The sequence below is a fragment of the Lagopus leucura genome, unplaced genomic scaffold (assembly GCF_019238085.1).
Source record: "Lagopus leucura isolate 7727_CA_CO unplaced genomic scaffold, USGS_WTPT01 Super-Scaffold_100017, whole genome shotgun sequence".
Taxonomy (NCBI): domain Eukaryota; kingdom Metazoa; phylum Chordata; class Aves; order Galliformes; family Phasianidae; genus Lagopus; species Lagopus leucura.
The window spans coordinates 9,814,862-9,840,745 of record NW_024962271.1 but is presented as its reverse complement, the minus strand read 5'-3'; the positions used below and the strand labels follow the sequence as shown (position 1 = coordinate 9,840,745).

The 25,884-nt window shown below is 40.1% G+C and overlaps 2 protein-coding genes across 6 annotated transcripts in view; both read left to right on the top strand.

The window, feature by feature from the left end:
* Window positions 1-267: 267 nt before the first annotated feature.
* CUNH16orf87 (chromosome unknown C16orf87 homolog) lies at window positions 268-14,411 on the top strand. Of its 4 annotated transcripts, none has more exons than XM_042876889.1 (4): window positions 268-410; window positions 4,345-4,441; window positions 6,297-6,479; window positions 6,777-6,982. In XM_042876889.1, the coding sequence occupies exons 1-4, from the start codon at window positions 345-347 to the stop codon at window positions 6,860-6,862; spliced, it is 432 nt and encodes a 143-aa protein (XP_042732823.1). In that variant the 5' UTR covers window positions 268-344; the 3' UTR covers window positions 6,863-6,982. The 4 variants fall into 4 exon arrangements, with proteins under 4 accessions (XP_042732823.1, XP_042732825.1, XP_042732824.1 ...); XM_042876891.1 differs by lacking the exon at window positions 6,777-6,982 and adding an exon at window positions 7,160-7,891 and having other exon boundaries at window positions 269-410; XM_042876890.1 differs by lacking the exon at window positions 6,777-6,982 and adding an exon at window positions 7,022-7,095 and having other exon boundaries at window positions 269-410.
* The window catches only part of MYLK3 (myosin light chain kinase 3), a 37,872-nt gene continuing 25,428 nt past the window's right edge, over window positions 13,441-25,884 (top strand). The window contains exons 1-2 of one of the 2 annotated variants that reach the window (XM_042876883.1): window positions 13,441-13,529; window positions 19,630-19,753. In XM_042876883.1, coding sequence (XP_042732817.1) covers window positions 19,745-19,753 — 9 coding nt within the window. In that variant the 5' untranslated portion in view covers window positions 13,441-13,529; window positions 19,630-19,744. Of the gene's footprint in view, window positions 13,530-19,629; window positions 19,754-20,501; window positions 20,604-25,884 lie in introns of those variants that run through there. The other variant, XM_042876881.1, reaches the window with a different exon arrangement.

Genomic DNA, 25,884 nt, shown 5'->3' with positions numbered 1-25,884 from the left:
CCTGCCCTCCACAGCCGAGCCGCGCCGATCCGCGGCCGTTAAGCGGACCCGCGCCCCCATGTGCACACAGCCAATCCGGGGGTGCGGACGGCTCCTCGCGCACGCGCCCCGCCTCGGTTGCCGCCGGGTGGGCCGGGCTTCAACGGCGGTGTCGGGGAGGTGGAGCGGCTCCTTTGTGGGCGCCGGGCCGGGCCAGGCCCCGGGGAGGCCGCGCTCGCTGCCGTTGCTGCGCGCTCCCGGCCGGCGCCGCGCCCCCGCCTTCCTCTCCTCCCGCCCTCCTCGGCCGCCAAGGGGCGGGGCGGCGGCGCTCCGGCGGCAGCAGCAGAGCAGCATCAGTAGCGAGCATGTCGTCGAGCAGGGCCAAGAAAGTGAAGATGGCCACCAAGTCGTGCCCGGAGTGCGACCAGCAGGTGAGGCGGGGCGTGGCGCGGCGCGGGAGCCGCCCTGTCCCGTCCTGTCCCGTCCTGTCAGCCGTCCCACGCCTGGCGCCCGGCCGCTTTGCCCTCAGTGCCCGTGTACTCGGCGCTCGCCGCCGCCTGGCTGGCACGGCAGCGCTGCCGCTGGGGCTGTGGCTGAGAGCGGGGCGAGCCGCGGGTGTGCGGGGCTTCGATGCCGCTTCGGTGCCCCCGGCCCCGCGCCTCGGCGTGCAGCGCGGCCGCTGCCCGTGCAGGGGCTTCCCGCTGAGCCCCGCCGCTCTTCCTGTTTTCTGTCAGCTCCTCTCGCCCGTGGCTGTCTCTCGATGTACGTGCTGTAGAATACGCGTTTGTGGCGGTAACGCCAGAAGCTGCTGGCTGAGCTGCTTGGTTTTCAGAAAGGAGGAAGATCTGCACCGTTTATAGCAGCGTTTGTATGAAGCACGGAGTTGTTGCCTTTGCAGTCGCCGGTTGTGTGTACCGTGCTTCTCTTGCTGTGATAGTTAGCTTATGCCAAAGGATTCTGTGACATGCAGCGTTGCTTAGGCATTGGTATTGTTTAGTAACGACAAAATATATCAAAATACAATTAACTTTGTAATTTATACAGTGCAGCCCGTCCCCAGCATGACTCGCGTGCCTGGGGCCGGTCAGGATCGCTCACTGTGCTGCTTTCTCATGGAGCAGTTTAGAAGGAGCAAAACTGGGAGCTTTGCTGTAATTCCTCCCGTGTGGTCCCAACGTGTGTGCAGTGTTGTTTGCTCCCACCGCAGTTGTGCTCAGCATACAAAGTGCAATTATTGTGCTTCAGCGTGAGCAGCAGTTGGGCTGTTGGCATATTATATGTTTGCCTTCACGTCCACTTCCTACTGGTGATGATGTTACTCATAAAAGCAGGCCGGCTCATTTCAGCCGTGCTGGAACAATAGCACAGCGCTGCAGAAGGCTGCCGTGGGGCTCGGGTAGGGGAGAAGGCTTTCCCATGTAATTATGGGAAACACATTTCTGTTTGATCCTGGAACATGACCGGTATCCCATTTTCAGTTAAAACCTAAAACAAAAAGCTCTCACACTGCTTGCTGAACAAATTCTGAAAAAATCACTTGTTCTGACTTGCATGGTTTCTGTAATGTTCCTTTGCATCCCGGAGCAGCTGCAGGCGTTACGCTGCGTGGGGCACCCTTTCATGTTTTAAGCAATGCATGAACCACTGCAGCTGCTCACATGTCGAGTACGTCACTGCAGTGCTGTTTCTGAGAAAAGGAAGCTATGTGCCAAGTTCTGATATTAGGTCGGTGAAAGAAGAAATGGAAATGAGTGAGAAGTTGAGTATGAGATAGGTGTTTTTTGTTTTGTTCATTTAATTTAATGTAAATGACAAACTACCAATACTAGGAAGGGCAAATAATATTACAGACTTTTAAAGCTGATGCTGGAACTTTGTTCCGCTCCTTAGAACTAAACCAGATGATGTGCATGTGAGCACAGACATGTTATTAACAGGTCTTCCATGGCTGGCAAGGAATTATGTGCGTCTTGGCCTGGCACAAGAATTACTCATCAGGCCTTGCTTTCCAAGACCAGAAGCTAAAACCTTGCCTCACAATGCCTGGGTCTTTAAAGCTTCTCTTGGAAGTGAGGTGCTTTGCCCCAGCGCAGCTCATCAGCCCTCTGCGTGGTGGGAAGGCCCCTTGGTGGCCATGTCTTGTACCAGCATTTCTTGCATAAACAAGGGCTTTGTGTGTTACAAGTGATATATGGGGAAACACTTAGACAGCCACAGATATTACAGTATAATGCTGAGTAATGTTTCTTAGGCTTTTAAACTTTTTTTTTCCTGACATTTAGATGATATGTAATTGCCATTTAGTATCTTTGGTTTTTATTGTGTTGCTTTTTCTGTTACAGAGTTTTGATTGTATTTTCACAGCCCCAGTAAACGAGGAAGCCTGAAATCCTTGTGGTCATTTATTGGAAACAATTAACCTTAATTTACCTTTGAGTGATCTTTCTTGTATGAGAAACTCAATTTGTTTTGGTTAGAAAAACATTGAGCAGACTCAAATAGCATTTGCAGGACTGTGCTGCCTCAATGATTGCTGGGGGATGGTTTGTGTAGTAAGTAATTTTCGGAGGATAATTGAGAGCCTTGGGTGAATAAGCCCCTTCCCACGTGCTCCTGTCCCCAAACATTAGTCCCACCTACATGCCTAACCTATAACAATATTGCTCTGTCAAACACTATGAAGTTAATTGGGAAAAAAACATTGTGTTTCCTCTAGTTCCTATTGGTTGTCCTCCACCAGCGGTGATTTATTTATTTATAATTTTGGCAGCGCCAAGGGAGGTAATTATTGGAGTGATCTAGGTGTTCAAATGTGGGTTCATAATGTAAACAAACCTGAACAATGCAGATGAAGTGTCTGCTGAGTAGTGTTTCTATACTCTCCTCTTGAGACGTGAACAGTGGGATAAGAGCGCACATAAGCCTGCTAACTTTGATTTTAGGGTTAAGTAAAGCTTGATTAGATTGTTTTTAATGTCAGTGTTCCCATTAAAGGGAGTAACCATGTCTGTAGTTACCTGGGCTGCATCAACTCACTCAGTTACTCATCCTGAGATGATGTTCAGGAGTTGAGATGTGCTGAAGGAAGCAGAATGCTTATTTATTCTGCCTAACAAGTTCCTCTTTAAAATTAATGCACTGCTTTCACATTTGTGTCTTAGCCAGTTGAATACTGGAAACCTTCATATGCATGTCTGGTAAAATTCAGCAGACGGTGGTCAGTCTGTACTCCTTGCAGTTTCAGTGAATGCTGGCAAACTGTCTTAACTTGGGAAGTTACTTCCTGCTTCTTTTCCCCACTCTCCTGCTTCAACGTGGTTTGTTTTTTATGGTGTTATTTAAGTCTATTCCAAATTTTTATGGTTGCTTTAATTTGCGTTTTCAGCCTTAAACCTAATCAAGGTTAGATGGGGTATTCTGTACTATTTTAAAACATCTTGAAAGACCTTGGCTTTAGGTGAAGATGACAAATAACAAATGAGGTTGTTTATCAGCATTGCCTTTTTAAATTGTTCAGAGTAAATTTTGGTCATATTTCTTGTAAGCACAGCATTTCCAAATTCTTGCACCTTGGTTCAAATTGCCTGTGGCAGTGCGCTGCTCTGGGCTGCTCTGCTGGCTGAGGGAAGCTCTGTGGCTTCTCAGGCTCTGTCTGCAGCCAGCTTTGGGCGAGCTGTGGCAAGTTACGTGTGTTTTGGGTTAACTGGTCCTTCTGAAGCTCCCCGACCTTGTTAGCAGCCCTGTGGACGTGTGGTAGGAACGCATGTGTTTCACTTCAGGCTCTGTTGTGCCTCTCATGCTAAGCTGCTGTGCTGATGAAGGGGTTGGTTTTGATTGTTTCTGAGGGTGGATGTGTTCTAAATGCACTGATGATTTTAACTTACGCTTTCTTTCCCCTTCCCCCCCTCCCCGTATTTTGTTTTTGTTTAATAAGTGAGGGAAGGAATGCTGGGAGTGGCTTACTGCTATGGCTGGGGATAATTGTGAGCTCCAAAAGAAAACGTGCTTCTATTCTAATTCATCCCTGGTTTGATGCCCTCACTTTTCCTCACCCCTTCCTGCCAGCTTGGGGAAAAGGGCTCATTGTACAACACATGGCAGTGTTGTGTTCTGTGCTTGTTTTCTGCATGACAACTGCATGAAGAGAAGGCTTAGTGGGTGATTAACAGCAGAACCTGGTTTGACTACTTTCAAATATAATATGTGATGGTCTAGACTGTAGTTTTTCAATAAAAACTGAATATGAAGAGGTAGCTCTGTGGGGATGTAATGCAAGATACTGTTGTGTGGGGTTTTTTTTCATCATATATAGGAATTTGGTCATAATTCAAAATGTTCTGAAATACTTTTCTTTTGCTCTCTCAGGTTCCTGTTGCATGTAAATCGTGTCCCTGTGGCTACATATTTATTAGTCGAAAACTCTTGCATGCTAAACGTGCAGAGAGATCGCCACCCATTACAGGTAATACTTACAAAGATATGGAAGAATGTAATAATAGCTCTTGTGCTTTATTTCTTGGAAGCAAAGAGCAGTGTTTTGTGCATCTATGCAAACTGGCTGCTGTCAGTTCACTTTCCTTTGAATTTGTGCACAGTAATCTTAATGTAGTAGTTTTTCTTCAGTTTTAATGGGGAAAATGTGGTGGTTTTGGTTTTACATCCTTTATACTTGCAGTATTGGCATTTATTCTGTGTACACTTAGCTGCTCACATTAGTCACTATGCAAAACAATCCCTTACAGAAAGCTTTCTGTTAATGTTTTGAAAATAAACGTCTGCATACGTCAAAGGGATCCGATTTCAGAGTGCATGCTGATTGAAGCTGGGGTTTCTGAAAGTAACTGTTTTTTCTTTAAGTTACACTGAGTTTTGCTTACTCACGAGCACTAGAATGGCACTGCATAAATGTGGTGACGTCTAATTTAAAACCAGGTACATCTTGCTTCTTTCTGCATGGTTAAATCTTAAAAGTCCATTTTGTGTCCAATCCAATTTCTTTTGTTTTTGAAGTGCATGCTGAAACATTGGTTGAGTATGCATTCTATCATGATTAACATTCTCCTTGTGTCCAATTTTTATCACTTCCTCAAGTCCTAGTAGGAATTAGTGAGATCAAACACCTGTTGAGGAATTTTGTTTTTAATATTGATGTATACTTTTTTTTTTCTAAATTATCCAAGAAGTCTACAAAACTGAACCTAAGAACTTGGTATTTTTGTATTGATATTCTGAAGGGCCCTTGTAGTTCAAAAGCTAGTAGGAATTATATGATTATATGCTAGATTACAGTATGGAACAGGTAATGCAATCTGTGCTACTGTCTGGAAGGGCTGATGATTTTTCTCTCCCGCTCCCCAGTTGTTTTAAATACAAGTTACCAAATTAAGTTGATGGCCATAGTTTGATAGAGCAAAGCTCCTGCATAATTCGGCTTTGTATGTGTGAAATACAGCTTTTGAATTAAGATCAATGACAGGTTAATGTGCTGTCCAGTCTGTAAGTAGCCTGTCTATGTAAATGAGGTGATAGAATCAGAAGGAAGTTGATTCCCCAGGAAGATTTTGCTCATAAATGGAACTGCAACTTTTTTTACCATGTAGTTACTGCAAAATGGAGCTGCAGCCTTGCAAATGTTCAACCAGTTTGCATTGAATAGCTTGTGGTGGTTGCGTACTATTTTCACTACTCAAGCTCACTAATCTGTACTTAACTTTTCAGTGAAACTCATGTAAATGCCCTTTGATGTGTAGGAAGGTGATACACCTGTTCAGCATCAAGTGAAATGAGACTTGGTCTTAGGCTGAGGTTGGTGGGGGAGTGATGGTGGGGGTTTGGTGGCTGAGTAATGACATGTAACGATAGCATCCTTGAATCAGTATCTCTTGTCTGAGCAGTGGGAACAATTTCAGTATTTGTATCAGAAGTACTTTACTATAGGTCAGCTATGTGATAAATCATACATTTTTAACTTATTCTTCAATAATGAAAATGTATGTAGTGTCTTGATGACTGTGTTCTGGAGAGTTTTTTTCCCATATCTTGTAATGGGAAGCTAAGAACTGGTGTTCTAGTGAATGTCATATGTTACCAAATGTCATTTATATTTGAATGAATTAAAAGCTCAATCCATGTAATCAAGAAGTATAGTGTAATTTTGCATCTGACACCTTAATTTCTGCATGGATGTAATGAATTAGACCTGTGACTGTTGTGAGGAGAAGTAAAGGAAAAAAAGTTGGATGGGTGAGTGCTGAGAGTAAGTTATGAGCAAAGATGAGGACTATTGCAGATCACATCATCTCTATTCATTTGCACAGAAAACAAGAGTGAGGCCAAAAGGAGACGGACAGAGAGAGTTAAGCGAGAGAAGATAAATTCTGCGGTAAATAAAGACTTAGAAAACCGAAAGAGATCGAGGTCTAACAGCCATTCAGATCATAGCAGACGAGGAAGAGGAAGACCTAAGAGTGCCTCAGCCAAAAAGCACGAGGAAGAAAGAGGTATGAGAACTGGAGAAGTATTCACTGGGTTCTGTTTCTGTTAAGATTTTTTTTACCATTACTATCAGTAAACTTCTATAGCATTCTTTAGAGTAACTGGGCTAGGTCAGTCAGTACCACATGTAATATGGGGAAGGGAATTTGGTTTTATGAAGTTTTGGTGCTTGATTGGAAGGAATTCCTAGTAATTAAATCAGTATTTTTTAGTCACCATACCCAGTTTTATCATGTAGATTGAAAGCCCTGGAATTGTAATGCTTAGTGTTTTTTTGTTTTTTTTGTGATCCACTATTCTAGATCACAAGAACAAACAAGATGGTCGCTGTTGTCAGAGTGATGAGGTGACAACATTGCTTAAAAAAAAAAAGCAAAACACAACTTGAGGCTCTTTAGGAAGCCCAAAGCAGAAAGGGCGTGTTAAAGTCATTGTATGATTTATATATCATCACAGTGACTTGATTCCAGGTTTTTACATAATATCTCCCAGGAAAGAATGCCTCCTTACTTATTAAGATGCCCACTGTTTTTAATCTTTATACAAGAGACTTCTGTGTGCACTGGAGTGATTCTGGAGTCCTTCAAGCATGTGGCTATCACTTAAGACTTCCATCTTTGAACCTGTTGGTATTACATTTGCTATTGTTGTTGCTTGTGGCTTGCTGATGTCTGCACCTTCACAGAATTTGAAGCTTCCCTGTTTATTATTGATCTGAACTGAACTCTGTCTACGTGCACCTGTAGGATCATTTCTAGACACTTTTCCGAGAGTCCAATTCATGCACAGCTTTGGTTTGAAAATTCTGCAAGCTTTTTGAGTTGCCTTCTGAGAGTAAGTTGTTTTTTTTCATATCCCATGAAAGAGAGGAAAGCAATCTAAGCAATCAAAAGAGGAAATCCATTCTGCATGCATGTTTTGTAGTGTCTTAAAAGCAATAATTTGAAAGCATGAGGAATATCTAGAAAACTAGGCCAAACATTTTTGACCTCTTGCTGCATACTGTGGAGTGTGTGAGAATATACCAGTGCTCTGAGATGGAAAATGAGAAATATAGATGTAGTGAGGCCTTTATGTAAGAATGCAGATGCATGCATGTGTGGGGTTTTTGTTGTTATTGTCACGTGTCACTTAAGAAGATTGCCTTCATCTACTTGATCTTTAATGGAGCTGTGACTACTGCACCAGCTCTGCAGAAGAGGTCAAAGAAGAAACAGCAGCAGAGCTTGAGTCTGTGCCTCCTTGAAATACATTAGCTCATCCCTAGTACAACACACTTAATTAGCTAGGAATAAGTGGGCGTATGATCTTTCCTACTTCTGGTTAACGTACAAGTAAAAAAAATAGTCAATAATCGGCTGCAATGTCTATAAAAATGAATTTGGCAGAGCACTCCTCATAACAGAAGAGATTTCTCTAAAACAAATTAACACTGAAATTTCCATTTTTGTGGTTTATAAAATTGGCTGAACTGTTATGTGGGGAGTAATTGGTGGATTTAAAAAATTTAAAAAATATTCTTTCTTTTCTGGTCTTGCTGCTTGATAGTGTTTTTTTATGTGGAAGCATACTAAGCAACTGTAATTCTTCTGCTCCAGTTGAGGTGATTTTTGTGTGACCTGCTCAACTATCAGCGCACTGAGAGCGTTTGATGTTGGCTTGGGTAGCACTTCGAGCAGTGTTAACCTTGTGAAAGATGTCCCTGCCTATGGCAAGAGGGATTGGACAGATAACCTTTGAGAGTCCCCTGCAGCCCAAATCATTATTTGATTCTTTGGAAGCTGGCTCTGGATTATCTTGAATTAGATATTAAGTACTTTATTTCCTTTGATTATATATTGGTGGGACATTTTGGGTACGGCTTGATTGCCACCAGTGATTGTGTTCCTTTTCTCTTTTTTTTCTGCCAAAAAAACCCCCAAAGAAATAAAAATAAAAATAAAAAAATCAAAACTGGAAAAAAAAGCCACTGCTTGTAAGTTTGTAGGTATTTGGTTAGGCTTCTGCATTACCTTTTGGGTGGACAGAGAACACCTAAATTAGAATAGCAGGCAGATATTTTGTCTGTCTGAAGACCACCCAGCTGTGAAAATTTCCTTCCTGAAGACATCTGTAGCTTTGCTTCTGTGATTGCTTAATACTCTTTTAATATGTAGTATGCTTTCCCCCTGTTATGTCTGCGCCTTCAGCCAGTTCTTTTGTTTCCTTCCTGACTGGTTCATATTAGAGCTGCAGAATTAAGCATCAATTAAGAGGAATGGGGGATTCAAAAGGGCTTTTTAAAATAATCTCTTTTTCCTCTAGATTCAGTAAGAAGGAGTTGGGGAGGGAAAGAGAGGAAGATGACATAGAATGAGGGGATGTGGTAGAGGGCTGGGACCCAAAGGAGATGCTTCTGTCATGTTTCAAAGTGATGTGATAGCCCTGGGAAATACGAACTCCTCAATAAAAGCCTGATTTTTGTCAAGATTGTCAGTGTTTGTTTTTTTATTGGTCAAGATCTGCAGTATATTTTGTAAACAAAAATACTTCATAATAATCTGCTATTGATTTTGCTGCTGTTGTGGCATAAGCTGATTTTGCTATGTGGGGCTGCAGTGCAGAGCTGGGCTGGTTCGCAGGCTGCCTTCTTATGTACATAACAGCTTTGCTGTTTATCAGCTGTGAGTCTTATTACAGATATTTATGTTTCAGTACCCTGATACTGTTTCAGCTGAAGTAGTAAAATAGCTTGAACAAAGTTTTCCCTTCCCTGCAATTTGTTATTCTATCATTTGTGCGTTTGTTTACTCAGGGTGCACGGTTGCAGTAGTGCTGTCTCGGATAGAAAGAATTCTTAGAATCTCAGCACTTTGGATTTTGAATCCATGCAAAATTTATGAGGGAGCAGAGTCCACGTTTGGTTTATGCACAGGGGACAATTTAAAGGTCCGTGGGTCCAGAACATTGCATAAGATCTAGGAATGATTCTAGAAAGACTGAGTATTTTCACCTAAGTATCCTCTTTGTTGTACGGAAAGGACTTGATATTTTTAATGTATTACATAAATGGTATTGTGATTTTGTAAGACAGTCTTTTGCTAATAATAGAGAAGTGAGTCAAAACTACTTTCAGATAGGAATGTGAAGTGGAAAGTTTTGATGCTGTCTGTAGAAACCATGGTATCCTATGAATAGCTTATAACAAAATGTCAGCCAGATGCAAGTTCTTCACTAGTTGCTGATGAAAAATGAAATGATCTTGATGCATAAAGCTTACAAACTCGTGTTAATCCCCAATACCATTTGATATAAAGATTTCAATGGATTCTTTGAAGTGGAAGTTTCTCGGGACTGGCTCGCACACCAGAAGGGGCAGGATGGAAGGGAAATCTTGGGAAATCTGCTTGGCCAAGTCGCCAGGAGCTGGCTGTGAGATCATACCAGAGAGTGGTAGTCAATGGCTGAATGTCTGAGTGGAATCAATGACAAGTGCTGTCCCTCAGGAGTCAGTACTTGGGCTGGAGCTCTCTAACATCTTCATCAACGACATCGACAGTGGGATCGAGTGCACCCTCAGCAGATTTGCAAATGACACCAAGCTGTGTGGTGAAGTTGATGTGCCTGAGGGATGGGTTGCCATCCACAGGGACCTAGATGGGCTCGAGCTGCAGGCCCAAGAAACCTCATGAGGTTCAACAAAGCCAAAAGCAAGGACTCACACCTGGGTTGGGGCAACCCATGCTATCAGTAAAAGCTGAGGAATATAAGGATACAGTACTGCCCTTCTGAAAAGGACTTGGGGGTACTGGTGGATGGCAAGCCAAACATAAGCCAACAATGTGCACAGAAAGTCAACTGTATCCTGGGCTGCATCAAAAGAAGTGTGGCTAGTGGGTCAAGGGAGGTGATCCTGCCCCTCTGCTCTGTACTGATGAGACCTGATGTGGAGCACTATCTCTGTATTTGGAGTCCTCAGTACAGGAGAGGTGTAGACTTGTTGGAGTGCATCCAGAGGAGTGCCACAAAAACGATCCAGGGGATGGAACACCTTACTGTTGGGATAGGCTGAGAGCTGGGGCTGTTCAGCCTTGAGATGAGAAGGCTCCGGGGCGTCTGATGGCAGCTTTCATTGTCTAAAGAGGAGCTATAAGAAAGAAGAAGACAGACTCTTTAGCAGGGTCTGCTGTGACAAGACAAGGGGAAATGGTTTCAAACTAAAAGAAGGAGGACTTAGATTGGCAGTAAGGAAGAACTTTTTTATAATAAAGGTGGTGAGGTGCTGGCACAGGTTGCCCAGAGAGGTGGTGGAGCCTCATCCATGGAGACACCCAAAGTCAGGCTGGATGGAGCTCTGAACATCAAGCTGTAGAACTACGTGGCCTTTAAAGATCCTTTTGAACTCAAATGATTCTATGATACTGTAAAAACAATCTTTAGAACTATATTTTGTGTGTATTGCTCTCTTCTGTGTCTGCAAGGCTGGTCTTATGCTGACAAAACTTTTTTTATTGTTTTCTTTTGCTTTCTCTGAGTTGTAAGATACCTGTGGCTAGCTAAACTTAAGTATAAATAGGCATGATCTAGAATAAGTGGTATTTTTGAAAGCAGTGTTCTGAGTTTTGGCGTGTGCTACGGAGTAAGTTAGTTAAGCAAGCACCCTTGCTTACCGTTATGTGTCTGCATCCCTGAAACAAGACAGTGTTTTCAGAGAAAGCTGAAGGGCTTTCCCTTGCTTACTCAGGTTTTAGTGTTGTTCCATATCTGGGATAAAATTGAAAGTCTCTAATACAGAAAGTTCAGAAATGATTGTCGTAGCAAATTGGGATCCTTGTGCTGTTTGGACTTGGGCACTGTAGTTCATGTCTTCGTTACTCAGATGTAAAATGAGGGTACAAATGTTGTAGTTAATGAGGATATTGTGAAATGTCATTGTTTTTTAGGATGGGGGCTGTTTTTGTAAAAGCAAAACAAACACAGCAAAACAACCCAACCAACAAAATCACCACCAGGAAACCAAACCCCAGTAAACCTGAGGAACACTTGAGTTCAGTTTTGTGCCAGGAATCAATCTAATGTTAGTGACTCATTCTTCCTTAGTCATTAAAGAATAGAAATTCAGTCATGCTTTTGGGTGACTAATTCTGTGACTCTGCTAGCACCTTTGTGTGCCTCCCTCCCTTCCTTATCTCTCAGTCCCTCCCCAAGCAGGACTTGTCAAACTTCTTTGTAATTCCTGTAGGCATTATAATATTGTAAGTTACATAGTAGTTAATTTAACTTCAGATAATGGAAAAAGCTTCTAATAGTGACTTTTTTTTTCTTCTACAGAGAAACAAGAAAAAGAAGTTGACATGTATGCTAACCTTTCAGATGAAAAGGCCTTCGTATTTTCAGTGGCCTTGGCGGAAATAAACAGAAAAATTATCAATCAAAGACTTATTCTGTAACTTGTAAGCACAGTCTGATGCATTTATATACGGAATGACTAGCATATTTCCAAGGTGTCATGGACTCTCGGAAAGCGTGTTGTCTGCGCCAATAAGGACCGTAGTATTTCCTGTTAAAATTCTGCTGCTGTTTTTGGAAATCACATTCTGTCTCTGCAAGTGAGAAAGGAAGTGTTCTCAAGATTGTGCTATGGAAATCAGAAAGCAGAAGTGTTTTATGCCTTGAAGACAAATACTAGACGAATGCTCAGAGAGACTGCACCCATGCTAGAGCACTTCTTGTAGATTTGCTGCCAGAAATGCAATATTTTAAATATTTTCAGAAAGTAATGATTTTCCTTTAAAATCATATATTTCAGATTTTTGGCTGTATTGCAGTTTACATATGTACAGTTCACTTAACTTTTTAATAAATTGATATTGCAATATTTTATTGAGCTGGAAATTAAGTACATTTGTGATACTTTAAGTGTTTTGGTTTTAATCCTCTTAAAAATCTGGTATTCTTTGGTTTTTCTTGTTTTTTTTTTTTTTTTTTTTTTTTTTTTTTAATAGATACGATATAATTCAGTAGGAAGAAAACTAAAGCAATTTCATTTCGAGTGACTATTTTGCTTGTCAACTTGACAAAGAGGTCCCCAACAGAGAGTTGCTTTTCAAAAACCACATACAGTTTTTGGGGTCAGGCTGCTGGGATTGGAAAGGCAAATACTTGTTTTGTAACTGCTGTTTGCTAGGTTTCTGTCTTGTCTGATTGGTAAGTACTAAGGCTGTATTCTTAATTGGCCCATTATTTAATGGGAAGAGAGAGAAAGTAGATATCTGTGATGTAGATTGGCATCTAGCAACTTCTCACTGATATTCCCAAAACATGAGGATATGCTGGTTAAATTTAATTCTCAACAGCTTTTGTTGTGTGGTGATGAGCTGTTCTGGTAGAAATAGGTTTGGGAAAGATATTGAACAATAGTCATTGTGTTAAAATGGTATAATGCAATTTGAGCCCAAATTCTGACATTAATATGTATTTTTTTCTTCTAAAAAATAAAAAAACAAACAAACAAACAAACTTCAAACTGTAGAACACTGAAGAGGAGATGTGGGAAGCAGTTGCATGTGTAGGATCTGACATACTTGCTTTTTATCGCTTTTCCAAGAAGAGGAGAGCACTTAAATGTCTCATTTTTTCAGTCTTACTCATACTTTACAGTATCACTATTTTAATAGTGAGAATGAGTTTCTGCCACAGAGCTGATCTTTGGTTGGTAGCAAAGAATTTCATTAATAAAGCTAGGCTATTGCACTCACTGCTTACTAATTATTGTTTAAAGGAAGGAGCTGTGCTTTGAGTTAATTAAGCCACAAGGGATGACTTTTAATTCTTAAGTCGTAATTGGGGTCCTTTTTAACGATGGGGGAATGGTACGGGTGTGGAAAAGCACTTAAACAACTAATCTGCATTTATCTTTATTCCAGTAAATGAGAATTTGTGAACGCAAGATCTACTTCCCTTCATCATGTAAATTTCTGCTTTCCAGAGCTGTAGCCTGTCACAGATAAAAGTAGCAAGAACAAATGAGTAACTCTTAAGGATAGAGATAATGCGTCATAACGGCTGTCTGCATGGTAAGTTAAAAGTCAGAATGACAAAAGGGAAGTTCTCATTTTGCAAACTTAAGATATAGTCAGGATTGTGTTGCTTCTGTTGCCAGAATGAGATTTACTGTGTTAAGAGAGGAAGGGAAATACTAATGTCCAACTGTCTGGTGCTCTAACCTGCATTCCTACAGGTGCCTCTTTCTTTTTACTCTTGCATATGGAATGAACATTCTTGTAATAGAGATTCTCTGCGTCAGAGGAATGCAGCTGATGTTAAATGTCATGTTAAGATTTCTACACTTAGACTAGTGCCTTACTGTTAAGAACTGAAAAATACATTAATACCTCTCAAATGTGCAAGGCCCTTTTCTCTCTTCATCAGTGGAGAATCTTGAACGAGTGATGAATTTTTATTTCTGTACCACTTCTTTTTGTTTTCATCAGGTCTCCGCTCTCAATTCTTTTTCAGTTGTGATCATGCTATTTTTATTCCTTTCTGGCTTCCAGTTTCTTTGCAGAAGCTGTGATAGATGCAGGTTGTTTTGAAAATATCCCAAGGTGGGGGTAGCTCTTTGCTAGTGGGCCACAATGGATCTTGCAAAGCAGGAGTCCAGATTTGCTTTTACCACCAATCAGAAACAAACCAGTTTCCTATATAAATGAGACACTTTGGAATCTTCCTAAAGCATTGGTATCTCTGTAACTGTAATATCATAAGACATAGATTTATTGGAATATATTCCACACTTGAACTGTAAATTGTGCATTTCAGGATTCAGGGGCTCTTTCTTTGTGTTGGAGATGGTCAAGGGATTAAAAATAGCAGTAAATGACTGTAAATTATTGATGTTGAATGTATTGCATCTCAGTCTACAAAACTGTAAAATAAAGTCAATGACAGCTAAATGATGACAGAGTAAAATCCTGTGTATTGCAAACTGTATTTGTGCCTGTCTTTTTAATGAATCTGACTTGGAAACTTTTTTTTTTCCTTCTTGTTTTCTCCAAGAAGCAAGAATAATTATTTAACCCTTCAGGAACTAATTGATGCAGTTTTTTTTGATGACTGGTTTCAGTGTAAGATTTTGGGCCTGCCCTGCCCTGAAATGTTTCTTTGATTCAGTCTGATTTAATCTGCTTTATTGCATTTTGTAGCAGAAAGCTTCTCTGAGGAATATTGCATTTTTTGCCCATTAACTTGAAGGAAGAGAAAATATTTCACATCTGTAAAAACACTAACTCACTTCTGCACCACCTCTATGCTAACCTGTCTAGAGCAAATTAATGTTGTGAATTGAATGGTGTATGATTTTACTGGAAAGCTGCCTGCTTGAAACCACCATCTTGCAACTTCTACTTTCTGCCACTTTGTTTATTTTTTCCTGATGAACTGTACTTCCTATGTTTATGTATCTACATAATAGCATGTCAGACTATCAAGTGGGATCACAGCTTACATTCTGGCTTGGGATTTCTATGCATTTACTTTATTCTGCTACTAGATGGCAGCCTTATTCTAAGGACAATTTCTGTATACGTTCAGGCATTCTTACTATTAAAAGAACATAGTATTCAATTTCCTGTGAAAGTACACTGAAAGTCACTTTTCTTTAGAACGTCACTGGGAGGCTGTTAGTGTAAGCAATTACATTAATCCCAGTTTATGGGATCATAGCTATGCAGTGTTCATTATTAGTGAGTGTTACAGCTGCAGTGGCATTTCCTTGCCTAGCAAAGGAAAGAGCAATGGTGGCTCATTCCTGATATGAGGAGGCAGGGACAAGAGTGACTGGGCAGGAAGGCTGTGCCTTGAAAAGAGCAGAATGTTACATGGGGTAGGGGGAACAACACGAGAGAAGAAAGGGCAGGGAAGGAAAGTGGGGGGGTGATTGAGGGAATTTGTCTGGATATTGCATGGGAGAAAAGTTAAACTAGGCAGAGCTGGAGAAGAATGGAATAACAAGAACTAAGCACGACTGTGTGAAAGCTGCTAGGAGAGATATATGTAGGCTTTCTGTGATATATACTAGGGGAGAAAGCAGTGCATGAGTTCCACATTTCTGGAGATGTGACAAAAAGCAGGAAAATTTGGAAGGCAGAAGAGAGGTGATAGAAGAGTAAAAATACATAAACAATTCTGAGTTGAAGAGATCCTTTTTACATAAAAAGTGGGTAGCATGAGCAGTGAGTGCTCCAAAGGCTGTGTTCTTCTTTTCTGTTGTGTTTTACCTTCTGTATCCTTAGTTGTAAGTTTATTGGGCTCTCATGCTTATGATCTGCAGGGAAACTGATTCAGGCATGATATGTGAGGTGAATGAGGTGTTTTGCAAGATATTTTTCATTTTGAATCAGCTCTGAAAGGAGGCTTTTTGATGCCTAGAATGAACCTTACTATCATTAGTGACACTTTTCTTTAGCTCATTGTCTAACAATCCATTCTGCCAAAGTTAACGCCTGTCTAAAATACTTACCTCTGAATTTAAGACCCAAATGGGAAGGATTCTAGAAGTCTGATTTCCTTATTTCTGGCTCATAAATCTTGATCTGTGTATACTTTAAGAGACTTAATCACAGAAATGATGTGTTCCTTAGTTAATAAATCATTAAAATTAGAGGTCATACCAGCTGTATGGCCAAGAGAGGGCAAGATGGTAGGAAAGGATTGCATCAGTTGAATTCTTCATGAAATACAGAGTAGTGCATATTGTAAGTGGCAGCATAATAAGATTTATCATCTAATGCATGTGGCAGTGTATTTATCTCATTTTTCTTCTTCCAGCAGTCACTCTTGATCTGCACTTCTCACTGTTGCAAACTTTTTTTTTTTCTTGAGGGAAGTGGAGGAATTATTTTGATTTTTGCAAGAGGTTACCTCTCAACATTTTAGAGCATTTTCTATTAAAAACAAGCTGTTTAGGAGTTGATCTGTTATGACAAACAGTTTGCAAGGGAGAATAAGGTAAAACTAGATCAATTAATCTTTTTTTTTGCTTTTGGTCCTCATGCCTTCACTAGTGTGCACCAGAAGGCTGCAGGGGCTGTCTGAGCATCCTGAACTTGTTGCTATCTGTGGGGTTGAGCTGTGTAACAAGGATTTGTGCTATACAGAAATAAGATACCTTCCCCCAAAACTGTCCTCCATTCCTGTAGAGAAGGCTTGAATCTGTTCTCTGTTGCACCTTCCTTATGACTCTTAAAGCCAGGTTTGCTGTATGATATGGTGTGCTTTGACTGCAAAATTATCTGTACGTGTTTGCTATGAAACAAAGCAGATAGTCACTTCTCCTTAATCTGTTTTTGTGGCAGTTACAGCTATTTTTGAAGAGTTCGCTAGGCAAGTTGGCTTTTGTGAGTTTATTCAGCTGCAGACGTTGTGCCCACCCATTGTGATGGAACAAAAAATAATGACAGAATGAAAATGTTCTGACAGTTGTACTTGTGTGCCTGCTTTGAAGGCAGGATTCATTGTAGTGCAAATCTTTGCAGGACAATGAAGTTAGAGCAGAGTTGAATCTAGCCCAATAAATACTATTCTTTTAAAAATAAATGAATAAATCAGCCTGCTTAAAGCAGTCTGCTACTGTTTTCCTTCCAAAACAATGAGCTCAAACACTACAGGTTTAAAAATAGAATGTAATTTATGAGCCTTCTAATCTTGGAGATGAGTCTATATGTAAATAAGATTTAAAATATAAAATGAATATTAATGAGATGGAGAGGCTTTCAAATCTACCCTTTAGTACTAATCCATTGCAAGTGGAGCAGCTCTAGAAATGTGCTGATACTGGCACAGAGACAGCCAGGAGCTCATTGCTCTTAAAAGGTCCTCATCAACCACAGTATTCATAAACTTTTGAATACTTGCCCTGATCAGACATACAAGGAACTCAAACATTTCTGGTATCATTACTCACTTGCTGATTTCGTGTGCTTTTCCCTGGGAGCATTCCTGTATGCTGGCATTCTGTTCTAGTTTGTTGCATGGATGGAAGAGTAATGAAAGGGTAAGTTCTTGGTGGAGCTTGGAAATCTATTTTGGAAGGGGGTTGTTATCCTGCAGTGAGATGTTTTGGGTATAATCATAGTGAGTTAAACTGGATGGAATTAGTGTCAGTATTTCCTACTTGTAATTATTAATAGATGACAAAAAGATTCTCAAATGCTAAATTAATTTAGTAACTTTTAATAGTAAAAAGAAATTTCTCCAGAGGCTAAAACTTCTAGTTACTGATTTCCTTTTCAGGAAGGAAGAGATCTGTATTAACTGCCATGTTAATGGAAAGTTTTAGCTGAGCAATCTTGTAGGTTATAACTGAACTGAATGTGAGATGTGTTTGTGGAGCACTGAGCATCTTCCTAATTTGAGGAGCCTGGTGCAGGGAGATCACCTTAAAAATGCTGATCTTCCATTTTGTACTGTATTCAGTACAGGACTTGGTGTGTCTGTCAGCAGCTGGCTGATGGAGGTAATAAAACCGAACAGCCTCGTAGTGTTACCTTTTTTCTTATCCTGCGCTCTGAATTGCGGTGAGCTGCTTATCAAATGTGGTTAGAGGAGTTTCTGGAGTGTGAGCATAGGAGATTCAAATAGTTGCTCTAGAAACCATCTCTCCTTTGTGTGCAAAATCCACTAGACCTTTCTCTAGTACTGAAGAAAATGTAGCCCTGTATCCATTGTTTTCTGTCCTCAGCGTTTAATCCTGTGACAAGTGGGCTATTTGTTTACTGTGGATTGAATGTTTTGTAGATGCAGCTACTTTATTGCTTTTGAGATCCTTCTGCAAACACAATCCACAGTGCATCATAAAATATGAAATGAAAATGGGAGAGAAAGAAAAAATGTTTCAAAAGATGAAATAAAGAAAAAGCAAAGCTAGTGAAGCTTTGTAATTATATTCTTAGTATTGATATTGAGAATACTGCAGGAAGGTGTTGTTTTACACTATGGTTCTGTATTTAGATCTGTTAATGGAAGGTTGCAGGCTGAGCATTGCTTGTTCCCAACTGCTTGCCAAACTTCCTGAAGAATTCTCTTTGTCATGCAAGCTTTCCCCTATGGCATGGTGCTTACACGCTGTACACGCCTCCGTTGCCGCATTAAGTAATATCATCTCTTGATTAAATCCAGGGTAACAACACGATTATTGGTGCTACTGGAATAAATCATAAATGCATCAGAAATGCGTCTGTTTTACCTCTCGATTTGGCATCTCCTGACTCATGTGTTAAGTTCTACACCTTTTTAATAGCAGTAGTATTTGCTGTTTTTGTGAGATCTGTAGATCATAGAATCAGTTACATATGGATGTGTAAAAACAAACAAAACTTGAGAGCAATGTCCAAGAATCTCATACCGGTGTGGACATGCTCTCTCCTGTTGAGTGGCTGGGTAGTGTTCCTTGTGTAAATGCCAGGAATACTGCTCTAAGGTCTGCAACAGTCTTTTCATATCATAGGATAGCTTGGGTTGGAAGGGACCTTGAAGATCATGGAATTCCAATCCCCTGCCAGAACAAAGTATGAAGAAAAAATAGTTCAGCATCAGTCTCACTGCTTGGAAGACCCAATTTTTTCTTGTACCGCTATATGGAGCTAGTTCATGTCTGAATAGTTTGAGGCAGTTTTGACTTTTTGGGTTTGTTTGATCTTTTGAAGGTGAGGAATAATAATAATAGGTTCTAAAGCTCTGAAAATCTGTAAGCTACAAAGTAATTTAGCTGAATTTTACAAGTGGAGAGAGCAAGGCACGGAGCTCAAGTTTGAATTTATGTGAGACTGTGCAGTGGAGACCAGCCTTAAATTTCTGGAGCTTTAAGGCCAGTGTCTCAGGCAGCCTCAGGCTGCCTGTGTCTCATAGCAGGATGTTAGACTGCTAACCTTTTGGTAGAACTACCTCACCTCTGTGGGCTGCAGTCAAATCGTCCTGCACCCCAGGCAACCCCTGGCCTTTTCACTTGTTTGTTGAATGGCCTGAAAAACATTCCTTGCCAGGCAGTTTAAAAAAAAAAAAAAGTTTCCAACACAGTAAGCACAGCAGTCTTATCCCTGGCTTCTGCCCCCACGACTCATTCATCTTTATTTCCTAATTTTGTCTGTAATTACGTTAATTTTGTTTTGTTTTTAACAGCACATTGCTCATCTGATTGTACAGCGCCAGGTGGAAATGAAGCTCTTGGTTTTGCTGTGAGAGGAGTAGCTGGTTCTGTACCCACACTTCTGGACCTGGCATCTCTTAGTTCGTAATGATAAAGGTACTGTGTCTTATCCCTGTTGCCTACCTATTTATTTTAGAGGAGAGTTGATGTGCACTCATTCTGCAGTAAAATACAATCTTATTTTGATTTAATCAATGAAGGTGGGGTCCATGCTAAGTCCAGATATTGCTCTCTAAGCAGCTTTTCTGTCTGTGCAAAGGTCAGGATCTTCTCATGCCTGATATGAATTCTAATAGAGGATGAATATTTGTCCTTTCTAGTCTATTCTTTTCTGCTCCCAATGCTTTTCTCTTATATCTGAAGAAATTTGAAATGGAAGAAATGATTTGGTATAGTCATGTTTTCAAAACAAATATCATCTCACGGTAATCAGTGCCACTGAACAAAGCAGTCAGAAAAACAACAGTCCTGTCACTTCTTAGTTGACACAAACGTGCTGTCCGTAAGTTAGAACTAATGCAAAGTTAAGTAGGGCAGAAAAAAGTTAAGGAACAGATAAATGCAAGAAAGGGACTCTTTAGTGACTTCTGGAGATTCAGATGTCATCTTCTGTTACGTGGCTTCTGTGCCTTACAGTAGCTGTTATCAGTAGTTCAGGAAGTGAGCTGCTGAGATGCAGATAAAATGTAGTACTGCTGATAAGGAAGTGAAATGATTGAAATGCCTGGTGTAGTGCTAGATAAGATGGAATGCCTAGTATATCACAGAAGCAGAATTCTGGCAAGATCCAGTGAGGCTGTACAGCCTAGAAGTCTTTAGGCTACCTGGGTGACCACTGTACAATCAAAACAAAATGGGAACTTTATATCAAGAAAGCTCTCTGCACAGATCTCTTCGTTTAAGCATGGGAGGATTTTGTGTTTCTGATTACATCAAGAGGTTTACGGTAAGTATTTTGTTGCACCCCTAGTTTGAAAGTAAAAAGTGACTGGATGTGACAGTATTGGCTACACTGCCTTCTGTAAAGTGCTGTGTGTTAGACATTCTTAGCCACTTTGTGCAGTCTTTTTGCTTGCAAAGCACCCGCCGATGTTGAGGAGGTGCTTCTGAAATGAGTAGTGCAGGCTTTGCCTTTCTAAAGAAATACGTTTCTGTGAGAGCCTTGGCGTGTTAAAACTTTTAATCCAAATGATGTGTTTGTATTATGGGATGCCAGACTGACATTCAGATTATATGGAGGTCAGTTGTTACAACTTTTTGCTTTGGTAATCATATGTCTGAGAATTATAAGACAATTAATCTGTCAGGCAGGCCTACACAGGGCGATTTCATTAGGACCCAAATTCTGCATCACGCCATTTAAGCTGATAGTAAAAGCAGTGCAGTCAACTGGAGTGCTGTGTGCTCAACACCTCAAATATGTGTTCTGTGGTAGGATGTGAAAGTTTTGATATTGGAACACTACTGTGCTGAGATCTGAGGAAATGAAATGAGTCTGGCTCCAAAAAAAATGCTGCTTATTGACAGTCTGCTAATGCTGCAAAAAGAGACAGATACAGAGACAGTACTCGTGGAACAGAGAATAGTGATCTACTTTTCCACCGCTTTAAGCTATCCATCAAACAACAGTATTGAATGCTATCTGTAAAGCTAGGTTTTGGTTGCTATAGATGCAGGGAGTCTGGGGAAAACAATGCTTTTATTTTCTTCCACTTGCATGTTATTCTACTACTTTAAAATATTGAGCCTTTACCATCCAGACAGATGCAGGAACATGAACGTAAGCAAACTTAAAAAGAATGCCATGTGATAACAATGTTCAGTTATTTTTTTTTTTAAGAAGCTACACTGTTGTGCAAAGCAAGCATTGTAGCAGTTTTTGGGTTTTGTTTGTTTGCTTTTTGAAGAGGCCATTCTTTCAAAATTTCGAAGAAAGGATTGGCTCTTAGATCTTATTTGATAATGGCTTTAATGGACTTTAGTAAAGAGCTTATTTGTAATCATCTTCATTCCATAATGGGACGTTAGACTGAGTGAACTAAATAACTTCTGGTACAGTTGGAGAAATGGACAGATTTTCTTCGAATTTCAACAGATAGAATTCTTTTGTTCCATTCTTTTAATGTAATGTTATGTAGTGAATCTAATATGGCCAACACTTCAATGTGATTTTTATCATATTGTTTGAATTTATTACATAAGAATTTATTGCATGAGAAAATAGGATAGCTTAGAAGGCTAGATAAACATCATATGGAAGGAGCTATTCATTTATTGTCTATTTATGGCAGCAGAACAGGAAAAAAAGATGTATTTAATTGAATGCACTAATCAGCTGTTCTTCATATTGAACAGATAATGTCATATTTAAATTGCTGGTATTGAACTTCTTACCAAAGACGGTCTTAAACTGAAATATGTGTTTGTGAATTTCTTTTAATTGCCCTTGTTTGGAACAATTTGTAGAATCAAGACAAACTTCTGGACAATTAATTTTTGCTTGTTCCTTGGAGATTAAAGTAAAATGTATTCCAGGAGGGATTATAGGAATTGGCTTTAGAACCATCAAAGCAACTTATCCAGGGATTTTTTTGGACTAATCATGTTTCAGGAAAAATGATCAATACTGCAGTTATCTGTTTATGTGCTCTTCTGTGGCTTCGCTCTCTGCAGCCCAGGATTAGTTACTTCTCAGTAACATGAAGGTTGTGCTGAGGTTCAGAATATCTAATTTCTCTGTAATTCTTCTGTTGGGTGACTGAGTAACGCTTTCATATTCAATGGTTCAGTTTCTCTTTCTTTAGAACTGGAGATGATGATAATTCTTTTCTGAAAATGGGAAGGTCTAGAACTAGAAACTGTCTTAGATTTAGTTTGATTTCTGTATTGGTTTTCCTTATCTTCAATGAGCACAGAATCAGAAGTCACTTGATTTTGGTTGTCTTGCATTGGATTATCGCAGACCATCGTACCAAACTCATTATGATTATCAATTGAAAAATTATTCTTTATGTTGTTCACAAAGCTAATCATTCACTTTTATGAAACAGTATGAAAGGAAAGATGCTTTTGAAGAATACGACCAGCAGAGAAGCACATAAGATCAAATAGTGTCTTGGACCATGCATGCAGCTTTTACTAAAATTGGTAAGAACTGCTTTAATCCAGAAACTTGCTATTAAGCATAGTGAGATCTCTCTTCTCTTGCATGGAGTAGGTTTGTAGGTTGGGTCTGAATCTGTTCCAGCAGGAGCTAGTGAGTGTATGTATTCATTTGATCTTACTAGTTGCAAATGGAACCTGTTGTTTGCTTGTTTGTTGTCTGTAGTCTCTTTCTGGCTTAGACTTGATTATCTGCTTGCTTGTGCTGAAGTGGCTGACTCAGTTGGTCCTGGTGTTACAGAAGGATTTGTAATGATAGTTAACTCTGAAAATTGTGATAGTAGTATTTAGAGATGGCTTGAAAACTTGTGTTATTGCTCAGGTTTACAGTGGAAGATGTTTCCTGTAGTTTATGCTTAAGCAGTAAGGCAGAGGATTTGGCTTATGAAATGAGTCAAACTTTTTGTTAGGATAGATGGCAAAAAGTGTATTCTAACAAGTTTGAGGACAAAGTTCCCTCTTGAAGTTCTTTTGCACATCTGATACGGATACTGCATTCTATGTACATGGTTTATATAAACTTTCACCTGAAGGAATATGAGCGGCTTAATTGTGGGTAGTTGATTCACTGGGAAGAGTTTGTAAAACCACCAGCTTTTGTGCTCGAGTTCCCTGACTCTGAATCCTTTTTTGAAGCAGAGCTTGTCTTGAGGCTAAGCCTGAACTGATGTAGTTATTCCTGTGTTTGAATGACGTCAAACCAAAATGTCAGAGAGATCTGAATCAGCAGGTGAATATAGCACATAACAGACTTCATTATAGGAGAGATGACTATTTAGTTGATCTTAAATTTCCTTACTGTGGTAGTCTGGTTATTACTGAAGAATGGCAATGTCAACAAGTGTTCATTTTAATAAGTGAGTAAATTGCTCTGCTAGGTTTCTGGTTTAGATTTTCACCAAAAACAACATTAAAAAAAAAACATTACTAGTAAGTGTCTTATTTTCAGCTGGGATGGAATTGTTTTCTTCAGAGAGTATGGTATGATGCTATGTTTTGATTCTGGGAGGAAAACAGCGTTGACAGCACATTGATGTGTATAATGGTTGCTGAGCAGTGTTGTACAAATCTGAGGCCATTCTCAGGAAAGGGCCCAAGGAGCTGGGAGGGGAACAGAATTAGGAAAATTGACTTAAACTGGCCGTAGGGATATGATATCATATGATATCCATGTGAAGGAGTTTTGAAGGAAGTGGGAGTTCATCGCTCTCATTGTCTGCTTGAGGGCTACCTGGGCATCAGCCAGGAGGTGTTGAGCAATTGCTTGTGCATCACTTGTTATATACATGTGTGAGCATTTGTATATATAGTCATAACTATTGTCCTTCTCTGTATCTTAGTACATGTTTTTATCTCAATCCATGAGTTCTACTTCGTTGTTCTTCTGTTGGGTTTGTTTGTTTGTTTATTTTAGAAAGAGGATGGGAATGAGCGAATGACTGTGCATTGCTGAGCCATCTGCTGAGTTAAACCACAACAGTAAGGAGCACTGAGCACAGTACATGATGCTTGCTGTACTGCAGTGGCAACTGTTGGATGGAAATATGACGGAGAGAAAGAATTCAGTAACTGAGACTAGAGATTGCACAAGATGTGAAACAAGTGCACTAGCTGCTTTTGGGAGAATTTTCTGAAAGTGTGTGTTGCAGTTCAAGTCCAGCCAAATGCTTTGTGGGCAGATTGTTGTAGGTGAAGTTGCCTCTGATGTGGCTGCTCACGAACACGATTCACTTCATTCCAGTGCAGTTTGATGTATGATGTGCTTGTGTGCTTTGCTTTTCCAACACTTAAACCAGTGAATGCAATGTGAAATTGTGCTAAGGTGATCACACTTCATTCAATAACCACAAAGGGCTGAAGAGTGGCTGTGGAATCAGTATTACTGCATTTTAACTTTGGAAAAGTGAGTGTAGAAGCAAAAGAAAAAAGAAAAATCAGATACATTCTTGCAGCGATCATCACTTGTGATATTGTTGAAGTTGGAAATGATTATTGCAAGTTAACTAGTTAGTGCAGTGTGTATGCATTGTATGCATTATATGCATTATTCTCATAATCTTTCAAATTTGAATTAAAAAAAAGAAATTTCCAAAGCAGGAAGGGAACAGAAGATAACAAGGCAGTGCCATTTGGTGGTTTCCATCTGTTCTAAAACAAGCATGCTACCTGTAGAGCAGAGACTTTGAGGGATGTGGCTGAAAGCCAATGCTATTCCAAGTCAGCCAGACTATTTGTGATGATTTTACTGTGCTTTGGAGCAAATTCTGGGTTATGCATGGTCTTCCTCTGAAAAATTGTCTGTCTAGAAATAACCCTTTCTTGTGCAAGAGATCTGAGAGGCCTCATCTCATCACTTCAGTGGCAAGGATTTCCTTTTTGTGTTTTTATTCTTATTTGCCTTACTGTGCAACCAAGACTTTCTCTTATGCGTTGCAGTGGATCCCTGCTGACTTTAAATTACCTGTAACTGAACAAACTGCCATAGATACAACAGCTTCAGGTCAGTTTAAAAGATGTCTTACAGTTCTCTGCTGAGCTCCTAGTGTAGATGAGAAAGCATCTTGAAAATGAGAGGCAAAGCAGTTTAATAGTAGATGGCCTGAACCAGCAGGCTTTACTGAGAACTGACAGCATATGATGTAAAATCACTGAAATTCAGAGAAAGCAGAACCAGCAGCAGGACTTCTCTATTCAGTTTCCAGAGATCTCTGATGAAGGTTGTGGAGGGATGGGAAACTTTACCTGTGGCAGCCTTCTGGTCCAGGCTGGTAAATTGTTTTAGTAATTTTTTGGATAAGAAAGAAAAGAATGAAAATTAAAATCAGTGAGACAGCTTCTTAATGCAGTTTCTGTGGGCATCAGACCTGATGGTAAAAGAGGTCACAACTCAGGGTCAGTTGAATAAATGTGAACAGGCAACAGGTGCTCTCTTGGCCTCATGAGAGGAAAGTAACCTGAAGGAAGAATGCAAGGGGTCTTGTTAAGCCATGTGGGTGAGTGATAAACACTGTTATCTACAAATCTTGTTACTTTGATGTAAATTAAATGTCATAATTTTATCTGTT